This window comes from Indicator indicator, chromosome 7 (genome assembly GCF_027791375.1).
Source record: "Indicator indicator isolate 239-I01 chromosome 7, UM_Iind_1.1, whole genome shotgun sequence".
NCBI lineage: Eukaryota > Metazoa > Chordata > Aves > Piciformes > Indicatoridae > Indicator > Indicator indicator.
Window position 1 is genome coordinate 12098558 of NC_072016.1, and position 13722 is coordinate 12112279.

The 13722-nt window shown below is 57.2% G+C and overlaps 1 protein-coding gene across 3 annotated transcripts in view; it reads right to left on the bottom strand.

Annotated features, from left to right (window-relative positions):
• The window catches only part of KCNIP2 (potassium voltage-gated channel interacting protein 2), a 42126-nt gene extending 29354 nt beyond the window's left edge, over positions 1-12772 (bottom strand). For all 3 annotated transcript variants that reach the window (XM_054382094.1, XM_054382093.1, XM_054382091.1), the window contains exon 1: positions 12700-12772. In XM_054382094.1, the coding sequence (XP_054238069.1) occupies positions 12700-12772 (73 nt within the window). The remainder of the gene's footprint in view (positions 1-12699) is intronic.
• Positions 12773-13722: the final 950 nt, after the last annotated feature.

Below are 13722 nucleotides of genomic sequence, written 5' to 3' on the forward strand. Positions count from 1 at the left end.
GGGACCCAGGTAAGCTGAGATGAGAGATACCCCCAGGCTTTGATCCTGCAAAGGAATCTGGAGCTGCAAATCCAGGGCAGGGAGGAGTGCAGGCACTGAGGACAGGCAGCACACCAGGAGGAGAGGCACCCTGAGCCTGCAGCTCACCCCGCACTCCCCTTTCTCTATGCAACCCATACAAGCACAGTGAGCTCCTCTCCCCACAGCATCTTGCCACAAAGCCTCAGAGTGCCCCCAAAACCACTCCATCCCTAGAACAATCACTTCCAAGCCAGGCCTCTGAAAATGGAGGACATTTTAGTCTTCTTCAGCCACACAGTGTTGTATATCTCATCGTCCATGCAAAGAGCAGCCCTCAGCCTTCACGAGACCAACACCAAGCACAGCTTGCAGCAATGCCACTTGCACGGCCAGCGGTGGGTGCTGGGTGCCCAGGGACACAGCACTGTGAGGGAGGGGATCATATCTGCAAAGGGACCAAGTTCCTTGCTGCAGACAAACACAAACCCAGTGGCCTGGCAACAGTTTGGGAATGCTTGTCAGTCCCCACCCAGGCTGGGCTTCCCTGCAGCAGCTCAGTGAAGCACTTTGTCTGGGGTAGATGGAAATCCCAGCAGGTCAGACCTTTCCCCAGTCCACCACAGCAGCACAGGCACTGACCTGGGGAGTGCTCCCACTGCCCTGCCTGCATGTTTTTAAACAGGGCCACATCCTGCTCCTGAGGATGCCATAACAGACACCATTCCCAGTGCTACAGCATCTTGCAGAGGGGCTGAGATGGGGAGAAAAGGGCATTCAGGGGAGCAAGACATGGGGGCAGCACCTGGAGGTACAACACTTCTAGTGCCCAAATGGGGACCAGCCTCCTGGGAAACACACAAAGGTGGAAACACAGCAGAGGAATGAGGGAAGAGATGGAGAGAGAGCAGAAGGGGTCATGTCTCCACTGAGGGACAGGTGAGGATGCAACGGTGAGCAGGAGCCCCAGGTCCAGGCCCATGGTGGGAGCAGCTGCCAGATACTGAGTTGGAGATTGCTGACTCAGCAGAAGCTGCCAGGGACACTCATTTACACCAGCTAATTGTGGCCAGAGGTGGCTGGGCTGGCAGTGGGCAACTTGCCCACATGCTCCTACCAGCCTGGCTGTGGGCACAGCTCTGAGACGAGGGGAGAATTAGAGAGAGGGCAACAGCAGTTGTGTCCAGGGCACCTCCTTAGGGCTGGCCTGGAAATACCTGTGCCAGAGATGCCGTGCTCATCAGCAACAAAATCAGCACTCATCCCCCTCAGGACCACACAGGTACCCCACATTCAACCATGGTGTCTCAGCCAAGGCACAGCCCTCCCCGTACAGCTCCTCTGCCAGCCTCCCCAGCACCAGCATGGTGTTTGTGCCAGCAAACAAGGGGTTACCAGCCCCTTGCTTCCCCAAGTTATTTAATTAAGCAGTGATAAAAGGGAAGACCATTATCCAGAGAGTGACAGTGGGTTGTAATTACAGCAGGGCAGGCTGAGAAAACAAACAGCACCGAGGGAGGCGTGGGCATCATGGGCATGGGGACTCACCACGGCCCCTCGGGACTCACCACGGCCCCTCAGGACTCACATCCCTGCCTCAGGGCTGTGGCCCCGGGCAGAGGTAGGACTCTTAGGTCTGGGGGCAGCAGAGTGAGGAAAGGCCCCACTGCCTTGACGGATGCAGTCCCAAAAACCTGCCCCTGCAGCTCACACTGGGCTGGAGTGGCCCTGATCCTGGCCCCTTCCCTGTGGTGCTGGGTCTGAACCTGCCCCAGGGAGCAGCATGTTTTCAGGGAGTTGCTTTGAAATACTGAACACTCTCCTCCTTCTCCATGTTGCTCCAGGGCAGTTCTTCGAAACCAAGGGGACTTGCTGCCCATTTGAGGCAAAGGGACAAAGTGCCCACTGGGATGTGGCATTTCAGAAGGGCTCTGCCCCCAACAGAGCTGGTCACAAAGCTTATCTTCCATATTTCTCCAGGCTTGGGTTTGAAAGTAGTGCCCCATTTCCTACATATAGCAAAGGGCAGTGGTGGTACATGGGGCATGGCCACACTGTAAGCAAGAAGCCCACAGTGCCCTCCTCACACAGCCACCAGTTTCACCCTCATGTGCCCTTTCAGTGGGAGTCACTGGGTACCACCACAGTCACAGCTGGAACACATTGGGGCTGCTTGGCCCCATTGTGTGCTGTCAGGTCAGATACCACTGTCCCCTGCACAGCCCCCAGCTACATCCCTTCCCTTCACTAAATCCTCCTCCTCTCAGCCCAATCCTCTTAGGATCCCCCTCTCCCATTGCAGCATCTTTAAATTAATGCTTGGCCAAGCATGGGATAGGAGAAAATGAACCCTGGGCAGCAGGGCAGCCTCCACAATGCCTTGTTTAGAGCACTCTTCCCTGCTCTTCCTCACCTTGTCATGAGGGGGAGAGACTGGATCTGCCCCAATCACAGTGAAGATTACTCAAGTAAGGGCTCCCAGCACCCACAGTCCTGAGCTGGGGTCCTGAGGGCAGTGAGTCCTCCCTCCAGCCAGTCCCTCACTTGGGAGGTTATGAGGTTCACCGTATCACAGTGTATCAGAGGTTGGAAGAGACCTCAAGAGATCATCTAACCCCCCTGCCAGAGCAAGAGCAGAGCAGGTTCCCTGGAGGGAGTCCCAGCCACACTTGGGGTATGCAGCCTGTGCATGGTTTGCTATTGCCAGCAGCAACACCTGCCTCAGACCTCGCTGCCAACAGCTCCAGAGCTTCCCTTTCAAGCTGCAGGGCCCTGAACCATGCAGTGTCCTGCACATCACTGAGGCACCTCAGGAGTCCTCAGCTCTGAAGACAGAAATTGTGAGGGATTTGTCTGCTAGTGGGAAGTGCTTGGGGACTTCAGAGGAGCTGGAGCAGCATGTGGCAGGTGTGAGGCAGGGACATAGCAGGAATTATAGCATCATAGGATGCTAGGGGTTGGAAGGGACCTCTGGAGATCTTCCAGTCCAACCCCCCTGCCAGAGCAGGACCATAGAATCTAGCACAGGTTGCAAAGGAACACATCCAGATGGGTCTTCAAAGACTCCAGAGAATGAGACCCTACAACCTCCCTGAGCAGCCTGTTCCAGTGCTCTGTGACCCTCACAGTGAAGAAGTTCCTCCTCATGTTGAAGTGGAACCTCCTGTGCTGCAGTTTATATCCATGACCTCTTTTCTTACCACATGGTGCAATGGAGAAGAGCCTGTCCCCTCCCTTTTGACTCCCAGTCCTCAAGATACTTACAAACATTTATTAAATCCCCTCTCAGTCTTCTCCAGACTAAACAGCCCCAGGGCTCTCACCTCTCCTTAAAAGGTAGTGCTCCAGTCCCTTAATCATCCTGGTATCTTTCCGCTGGACTCTCTCCAGCAGATCCCTGTCCCTCCTGAACTGGAGAGCCCAAAACTGGATGCAATATTCCAGCTGAGGTCTCAGCAGGGCAGAGTAGAGAGGGAGGAGAACCTCCCTCGATCTGCTGGACACACTCCTCCTAATGCACCCCAGGATCACTTTGGCCCTCTTGGCCACAAGGGCACATGGATGCAGGGTGCCACAACAGACACCCTGATCAGTGCAGGGAACACTTCTTGACCACATCACCGTGCAGCAGTCAGGACAAGACCCTTCCAGAGGAGCTGTGCAAGGGCGAGAAGACACAAAGGCCATGGCAAACAGGTTCATCCCACCCAGTCAAGGACCAGGCAGCACTTCATGGATTTTGGGAAAATGCCTTAAGGAGCCAACACCATCACTGCCTGCGGTCCAAGGGCACCACAACCTCAGCAAGACTGGGGATGCTTCCAACCAGCAATCCAACCAGCAATGCCCTCTCCCAGGACAGCAGTGGCCAGGGCAGGGGGGAGCCAGGGCAAGGCATCACCCGCCAGAGCAGCACTCCTGCTGATCCTCTCTGTTACACAACAAATTATTCGACCGTATTAATGACTTTGCAGCAAAGGGGGGAATGAGATGAACGATCCCCGGTGCCGGGCGTGAGTCACTGTGCACGGCACAGCGCAGGGCAGCCGCCGGGGAAAGGAAGACCAGTGTGGGGCAGCACCAGTTCACAGGGCAGGACTTGGGACTGGAAGATGTGACTTCTGGAAGAAGAGCCAAGGGGAATGAAATGAGGGACTTAAGGGCAGACCCCACCACTCAGGAGAGAGCTGAGATGTCCCCAAGGGATGCTGGGATCAGCTGTAAGCACAGCCTATTCCAGCATGGCTCACTGCACTGCCCAAGCCCTGCACACCTGTGCTGTGACCCCAAAACCTGGCACCACAAGCCATTCCTTCCTACTTCAGGGTCAGACAGGGTTGCTGAGACCCCATGCAGGTGCAACCAGAGTTGGGAGTGCTGTGCCCTAGCCCTAGACCACCTCAGCTCCAGCATGCCTCTAGGAATACAGCACGGTGGGCAGGTGCCTGCCACAGCCCCTGACACAGGAGTTTGGGGCAAAGGGGAGCTGCAGCACAGAGCCCAGCATCTGACTCTGCCCCTTCTCTCTCACCACTGGCAGGCTTTGCTAAATCCCATCATTAAAAATTCAGCCATATTTCCTCCCAGAGTAAATCAAGAGCTGTCAAGGGCCAGCCAGCCTAGCCAGTCACTTCCTGGGGACACCAGAGACACACGGGGACACACTGGGGACTTCAACAATCCACGGCCAAGTAGCCCCAGGGGGACCCTTGCAGCAGCAGAGGGACAGGTGGATTATTGCCTTTAAACCCATTCAGGGTAAGCAATGCAATTTTTAAAAATTCAGTCTAGGAAGAAGCGATTAACCAAAGGGGCCAGGAGCAGCAGCTCGCCTGTCTGATCTCATTAGTGAGCAGCCTGGCTCTCGTTTCACCCTGCCATGGCTGGCTGGGCCACAGTAACTGGGTAAGAGCAGCTGGATGGCTCTTCCTTGGGTCCTGCTGGGTCTAAGGGTGACCCATGGGTGTGTGAGCTTGCTGGTGCCTCCCCACATCACACAAGGATGCATCTTCTCCAGCCAGACAAAGGGAAGTAAATTCTCCTCTGCTCCTGGCCAGACTATCACCAGTGCTCCACCCCTAAAAAGCACTTTTTTGTATCCAAATGCATGGTTTTGGAAAGAGGCAGATGAGGGAGCTGGTACATCCCAGCCACACTGCTGAGGTCAGTGCCTGGAGCCAGGAGCTGGGTGTCCCTCTCTCTCACAGCATCTTACCAAGCATTTTACCCTTTGCTTCAGGCTGTTAAGCTCCTTCCCAGTAGGAACATCACTGCCACAGGAGGTAGCTCATGTGGCCAGCAACACAGCTCAGAAGAAGCTGCCCAGTCCATCCCTCTGCCTCTGCATGGCAGAGGTGGGACAGTGGATTCATGCCACCAGCCCACCTGCAGAGTTAGTCATTTCATCACTCTCTATGACCTGCTCCTGGGAAAGGGACCACAGGTCAAGCCACCCATCCCTGCTGCCAGCCTGGCATGGGCCCTCAGGGCCCTGAGCATCTCCTGTTGCCCTTGGGTACCACCACTACAGCACATTCTCATTGGACCTCTCCATTGGTCATCCAACCCCACACCACTCCTTCTCATCCAGGACAAAGCTACCAGCGGGTCCCAGGTACAGCCCAGGGCTCTCTAAGCAAAGCATGGCTGAGGCTCATCTGCATGCAGGGGTGCAGGGAACCTTCACCTCACACAGGGCACAGCCCTCAGAACACTCACTGCGGAGGGAGCTGGCTCAGGAATCAGGCACTGCAGCAGCTGTGCTCAGAGCTGGGGCACCTGCTTGTGAGTTCCCCAGACCTCGGCATCTCCAGGTAATTCATGTCAGCTGGTGGGGTGAGCAGGGGCAGCATGGATAGCACATCGACCCTCTTGTTGCAGCCCAGAGCCCCCAGCAGCAATGCTAACACCATCCAGGGGTTGGGAGAGGTGCTGGCTGCCTGAACAGGATCCCAGACCCGACAGGTTCAACAGCAGAGTGACACCTGCCAAAATGGATCTGGAGTCACCCAGAGCCAGAGCTGCTGAGCCGCAGTGGCTGTGGTCAGGCACAGGCAGGGGGGCACCTTGTCACAAAAGCATGGGCACACTCACACTCCTGCCCACAGGTGTCCATAGGTCACTTGCCCTGTCTGAACCAGGGAAGAAACATTCAGTAAGACCCAAGCCCATGGGAAGCGAAGGTGACAGCCCCTGCACCCCTGTCAGCTCGTGTTGAACGCGGCAGCCATCCTGCCCCCAGCTCCTCCCCTGCAGGGCTCCGTTTCCAAACACGCTAATTACTCACACCGCTCCCCGGGCGGCTGCACCACCCGTTTGCATTTGAAGCAGAAGACAAATTTGCTTAAAAGCCAGAAGGAGCCAGAGCCACCACAGCGTGGGGATGGGAAAACCTGACAAAGCCTCCCAGCCAGCGCAACCCTGCTGCCACATCCCCTTTGTAAAGCTGCTTGTAGGGAAAGCCTGCGGCGGATGGGTGTGAGAGCCACCAGGCAGCAGCTTATTGGTTAGTTAGGGTTGGGTGATCGCTTGGACTTGATGATCTTGGAGGTCTCTTCCAACCTGGTTGATTCTGTATTGCGAGAGCTGGGCCACTCCATCCTCTGTATCATGTCCCCTGCACTGTCCTATTGCTCACCCTCATAGCATGGCACCCACTCAGCCCTGGCTGTCAGGAAAGCACTCTGGCATGGATGGTAGGTTGAACAGGACCCCCACACCCACCCGCAGTCCTTGCTGGAAGGGAAGGGCTCCTCCTTCCCTTTGCTCCCAGTGAAGCCGCTTGCAACAGGCGCAGCAGTTCACTTGCTCACCAATAATCACCCCCAGGGCTGTGCAATCACTTAGCAGAAGGTTTTGGTCCCCGCACCCCAAGCAAGAGTCCCTCACCGTGGTGTTGGAGAGGCAGCACCCCCAGCTCAGCCCCCCTGGCAGGGCACGGCAGGGAGATTCATTTCACTAGAGGCTCATTCATCTGCAGCGCGATTAAAGCACAGGGCTGGGATCCATCCCGGCGGCAGGAGAGCGATTTGCCAGCAGATGGATTTATCATCTCCCAAGCACAGCAATTTGGCTTAAACAAAACCAAACCACTTCTCCTAATGAAAACACCACTAACGAGCAGAGCCAGGGAGGAAGTCAGGGGAAAGCTCCACTAATGGGATCTCTCTTGTCCTTTGGGGTTGGTGTGACTTTCTGATGCCCCAGCTACAAGAAAAGGGCAGGAGGCTCAGCTCCAGCTATGATGCATGGACCTGTGTGGCCCAGGGAAAACTAGAGCCTGCTCCAAGGAGCTCTGCTCACCCTTACAAACTTCCTCCTGTCCCAGCTCCAAAAGCTCTGTGGGCAACTGGTCCCAGCACAGCAGACAGCAGGAAAGCAGCACAACCAAGTCTGGGCATCTTCTCTAGATCACAGAATCACAGAAACATTCAGGTTGGAAAAGACCTGAGGATCACTAACTCCAACCAATAACCCTGCTCTACAAAGTTCACCCCTAAACCATATCTCAAGCACCTTTAAAAACATCCAGGGTTGGTGACTCAACCACCTCCCTGGGCAACACAGTCAGCCATGGGGGAAAACTTCTCTCTGCTCCCACCCAGACAGCAAAAGAGCAAACCCCTCCCTGTAGGTGCATGGCCATGGAGCCACATGCCTTGGCCCAAGCTGCAATAGCCACAAATGATGCATTGGCATCTGCAGAAATGAGCTGTTTTACTGCCCCAACCAAACCCACAAACTTACTATCAATTAATCCTGTGCCACCAAATCCCCATGGGCTCCAACCTGCCTCTGCCTGTGGGGATGCAGCAGCAGCTGCCAAAACCTCAGCATCAGCCTCTCCACCTGCAAAACCCAATCTGCCCGTGGGCAGCAGAACCCAGCAGCATTGCCCACAGGTTCCTCACCCCATGTGTGGCTCTGCCCTGGCACAGGCTCAGGGCAGCATCCCCTCAGATCGCAGCCTGCAGTCATCAGGAGCCACAACACCTTGTGAGTGGAGATTCACCAGCATCGAAGGGCTGCAGATAAGCCAGGACAGCAAAGAGTGAAGGGGCAGAGGGCATACAAATGCCAGAGAGAGGGAGAGAGCAGACAGACAAGGCAGAGTCAGGCAGTGCACCCATCACCTCAGGAAGGTGCAGCATCCATCAAGGGCAGAGCGCTTGGGCACAGAGAGGACCCCACGGGATCCCCCCATTCCAGTGCATGAGTGAGAGGTCATTCCCCACTGTACCCCACCATGACTAGGGGCCCTTCTGAGGAGGTTGGGTACCTGGCTCAAAGGTCAGCCCATCTTCCAGCCCAGCCTCACCTCCAGGCAGTGGGAGCAGAAGCAGCAAGGGGAGGAGGGTCATGTGGGGCAGCAGCAGCAGTGCAGAGGAGTCAGGTTAGTAGGGGAGCAAGGGGATGGGAAGCATGTTCAGTTCCCAAGGGTCAGACCACCCCACAGGAAGGACATTGCTGTGTTTGTCACATCCACCCCTCCTGGGGGCTGTATCTAGGAGGAGGGGACCAAGCACGTGTGCTGTTGGCCGCAGGGATGCAGGCAGCCAGCCCTGCCAGACCTTCATGGACAGGGCAGAGTGAGGTGGTCATGCACCCTGTGCTGCACGAGGAAACAACTGGGCAAGAGAAGGAGCTTTGTTCTGGGCATGGGCAAGGTTCTGCCATGGTCTCAGGCACATTCCCCATCCCAGCCCCCCCTCCCTAGGACCCATCCAAGCAGGAAGCCACAGGCATAGCATACAACCTGCCAGTCACACTTACAGCCTGGCTGGCCCCTGTCTGCCTCCTGCCCTGGCTCTCACCCCATCAGCTCCATCTCTCCATCCTCCAGCTGCAGATCCCAGCTTTTCCTCCTCCACACACTATTATTTGGGACAGGCTAGTGCTGACACCCCTCCATGCTCTGGGAAATTAATTATTCTGCTTGCAGGTGGAAGTCCTATGCTACAGGAAGCTCATGGAGATTTTCCTCCTGCCTGGCTGTTCACAGGCTGTGAGCAGCCACAATGGAGCCGTTGGGTTTGCCAGCAGCAGAACAAGCCCCTGGCAGAGCCCTAGATCTGCCCATCAGCTGGTACCTGCCTGCAGCAGACACATCACTGGGGCATGGCTCTACAGCTTTATCCCACGGCAGGGACAAAAGCTTAGCTCCTGCTGTCCCCCTGCCACCTCCACTGACCCATCATCCCCTCAGCATGTTTACAAGACACAGCTTGGCCCCATGTTTCCTTTCTTACTGCTACCAGGAGAGATGCCTCTGAAACACAGGAGGCAGAAATCCACCAGATGCTGCACTGCTACTATGCTGGTACCTATGGCTTTCATCTCACTGGGTGGGCTGCTCAAGGTGCTAAGAGTTAGGGAGTCCCCATCCATCAGCCGAGCCTTGGGAGGCAGGAGGATCCCAAAGCTCTGCAGATGGTCTCTATAGCAATTGCTCACCCACTGCGAATGGTGCATCTGCCTCTGGGGTGGAGCAAAGCGTTTGCTCCAGACCCCGCAACACAACAATGGGAGGAAGAAAGCAGGGGTGAAAAAGCAGGGGTGAAAAAGCAAGGGTGAAAAGCGAGCCTCCTAACCTCTTTTGGGAGACCTAAAGTCCTGGATGTGAATCCCTCATCTTTCCAAAACACAGCTAGGGTGTTTGACCGACCCCAAACAGCTCAGGTGCTGACCCCGTGCCGGTGTGTGTCAATTTGCTCCCAGGACACAGCACAACTGGGACAGGCTTGCCTGCAGGATGAGATGGGGCACCAAGTACCTGCTCCTGCTCCCCAGCTAAGGCTGGGGCAGTCCCAATGCCCACACACCGCTGTGAAGCAGTGAGCAGGATGGAAAGACACCTTTGCCCCCCCCCCCCCCAACCTCTCACGCTGCCGGGATTAGGGGCTGGGACTTAGTACCTGAGCTCCTCAAGGCAAAGCGGCACCAGGCTCCCATTTCTGCCACACGGAGGGACATGTCCAGAGCAGTCCTGAGACACTGGCTCTGGGCTCTGCTTGCACACTAATCACTTATGTCATTAGAGGGCTGGAGGAATAATGTAATTTATGGATGGCTTTTATTTCTCGCTAGCGTCATCTAAATACCTCAGAAATGGACTGGTTTAATTTCCTACTGGCACAACCTAAACATTTCTCTCCCTGACACCCAGGCAGGTCCAGCCCCAGGCTCAGCAGACTGATGCTTGGCCTCACCCCATGCCATGGCATTGAGGCCAAGCATGGGCAAAGTCCATCCTGATAGCCATAGCACCACCAGCCTGCATTCCCCTGGCACACAGAGCCAGCGCCTGCTCTCCCCACTGCTCACATGCAGGCAGCTTTCATTCACCCGAGTGCTCTCCCCTCTCACACACACATCCACGTGCTGCATGGCAGCTCTGGCCAGGGATCAGCACAGTGGCCAGTGCTGAGGATGCCACAGGGGCTCTCACTGCACCTCCATTTTCAGCAGCTTCTTTAATTTAAAAATCAGGGTGTTTCTGGGGAAGGTGTGGGGTGGTTCTACCCTGTGTATGGCTAAGGATCCTGCTTCCCCTTAGCCCCTCTCCTGTTTTTTGGACAAGAGTATTGCTAACTTTTCTCTGAGCATGCTTAGATGGGGGTGTCATCACCCCCACTTCTGGTTTTGAGGATGTGGAGGCAGCAGGACTAACTGCTGTCCCCCTCCACACCAGCAATCACTGAAACTGCTATCAGGCTGTTGCATTGCCTGACCTTGGTCAATGTGTCTTGCATGGCAGATGTTCCCCAGACCCTGATGCACCCTGATGGATGGAGGTCCCCATAGAAACACCCCAAACTGCTCATGATCATCCCCAAGCAGGGCTGAGCTACCAAACACCTGGTGCCAGCAAGGACCCTCCCATCTTGAGGGAGAAACTAAGCCCATGCTGGCTCTGCCAGCTTCACCCCGGGGCTTTGATACAGCCCCATGGGCATCCTGGCTGCTCAACACATCCTGGGAGAGCCTGGGCCAGGCTAGCAGGCAGTAGATTCAGCTATTAAGGTCTCCTCAGAGCTAGGGCTGCATCTCTTCTCTTCTGCCTACATCACTTCCACACTTTTTTTTCTGTGAGAAAAACAACTTTCCCTCCACAGCTTCAGGGTGTTCAGCCAGTGCTGGGGAAATTGGTGATGGCGATAGCAGCTCCCTCCCTGGCCACTGGCATTAGCACCAGCTCTGCCCTGGCAGGTCAGTGACCTGACAGAGATGGCAAATGAGTAACCTGCTCTCCCAAGATCCCTGTTTCCCACAGTGTGAAACGGGGTAGGTATTTCCAGCCTTATTCCCCAGGGCTTCCAGACAGCCCCATCCCCACAGGCAGGGGCTGGCACAGCAGCTCAGCTCCCCTCTGCCCAGGTTCCTGATTTATGTCTGACTCAGCGGTAAGCCCAGGCATAAAAGGTCTCAGCCTTGAAGAGACTGGAATTTATTTTTAACCTCGGTTTGACTTAAATCCATATGGACATTTTAAAGTTACTGGAGAAACCAAAAGTTGTGTGTGGGTTCCAAGTTCCTACACAGCTCAAAAATATCTTCCCTTCAGCACGTTTGGGCAGGCAGCAAGCAGCGTTTCCTTATGTGGAGCTGCTCAGGGAAGTGGAGAAGGGGTCCTGCCCTGCTGCCACCACCTCTTCCAAACACCAGAGCAAAGCCTGAAATCCACTTATGACTGTGCCAAGGAAAAGCATCACCAGGATTCAGAGGAGCTGCCTGCACACACGCCCCAGTGCCTGCAGCATTGAGGGTACCCAACCCCACCAGCTACAGACAGGCTCAGCTCTGCCATGAGTTCTGGGAGGCTGACAAGAACTGCTGCCCCATTTCACAGCTGCTCTGACAGAAACCCTGAAAGGGGACAGGATTGGCCTGATCCATGGAGAGCACGTGGGGAAGGAGGGGTGTCACCAGCTTCAGCCCAGCTGCTTCTCTACTGGACAGTGGGGGATGAAGTGCTATGGATGGACAAACGTCGTGGGGGGATGTGGGATGCCAGGCAATCCCCTGCTGGGGCAAAGGATGGAGGAGCATGCAATAGGGTCACAGCTGGGTCATATTTGGCCTGCCTCTCCCATGGCCATCCCATCCTGCAAGCAGAACATCTGTGGAGATGTTCTAGGGCACACCGGGTGATGGGTGGAGAGGACAGGAGGCTCTGTGGCACTGCTGGGGTTTGCTGAGCAGGGTTAGCCTCTCCATTCCCGGGGGAACGTGCTGCCGGGGCGCTGCCGTGATAACCCAAGGTGCAGCAGGGAGTTCCAAGGCATGGCGGAGAGAGCCCAGCGCCAGCCCTTGGTGTCCCGAGGAGCTTGGGAACAGCGGTGAGGAAGGGTGAACCTGAGGACGGCCAAAAGCAATTCAAGCATCCCACTGGCCGGCGGGGGTCTTTCCCGTGCAAACTGGCCTCGCCGCAACCTCCGCCCGGTTGGGACCGACCCTCACCCCTCCCCTCACCCACCTCGGGACTGTCCCCTACACCAGCGCCGGGGTCGTGCACCCCCCTCCTCAGGCAAAGCGTGCGGCGAAGCGGGGCGGGCAGGGGGCCGGGGCTCAGCCGCGTCTGGAAGCTGGCAGGGGCCGAGGTGCCCGGTGCCGGGTTCCGGGGCTGCCCCCGCGCCGTGGTCCCGAGCGGCTGCTGCACCTTCCTCGGCGAGCGGCACTCACCCGTCAGCTGGTCGTAGGAGCCGTCCAGGTCGCGGGAGTCGGACAGGCTCTCCTTCCTGCCCTTGTTCCGCATCTTCCCGCCCCGCCGAGCGGCGGGGGGAACCGCGACGGGGCGCACGGGCTCCGCCGCCGGGCAGGGGGAGCCCGCGCCCGCCGCCTGCCCCCGCCCCGCCGCCCGCCGCACTCACCGCGGCAGCAGGAAGGGGCTGGCGGTGCCGGGGAGCTGGGCTCGGTACGACAGGCAAAACCGCGCAGCCGCCCCGTTCCCCGCCGCCGGGGCTGGGTACGGCCGCCCCCTCTCTTCCGTCCTTCCCCGCCTCCTCCTGGGAGCCGCTGGCCCGGCCCCGCCGTCCTGGGGAAACTGAGGCACGGCCCGGGGAAGAGGCAGGGAGGATGCTGCTCCGGGCTGCACCCAGGTGGGGTCTCCGGCGGTTTGGGTGAGCCCCAGGGATCAGGAACCGGGCTGGGAAATGGACGGAAAAGCAAAACGCGCGGGGCAGCGGGGGAAGTGCAGACCCTCACACCCCAATGGGCGATGGTCCCCCAGGCGCGGCGCGTCGGTGCCTTGGGACCACAAGGAGTTACAGAGGAAGGGGCAGCCCAGCCCTGCTCAGTCCAGGGGGCTGCTGCGTCCTTCCCTGGGGGGATTCCAGAGCTATAGAGCGTGTACAGTAAAAGTGAGGGGAGGATGGCCCCGGCCCGGCCGCTTGCAGACAAGTACAGGGGTAGGTCCCCTCTGCTGTCCCCCACCCCAAGCAGGAGTTCCTCATGCGAAGTCGGCTTCTTTGGCGGGGTTCTTCCTACATCTCCTGCAGCCCCAAGGGAAGGAGTGAAACAGCAGAACAATCGAGGGGGCCTTGCAGAGGCACAATGCTGCCAAGAGAGGAGCTCAGAGCCCCACCGGTACATCTGGCACTGAAGGTCCCATTGGTGCCCCCCAGTTATTTGCTGCCATCTGTGCATGATGCCATCCCGAGGGACGTGTAGTATGCAGTAGAGTCCTTGACACAGGCAAAGCCAGAG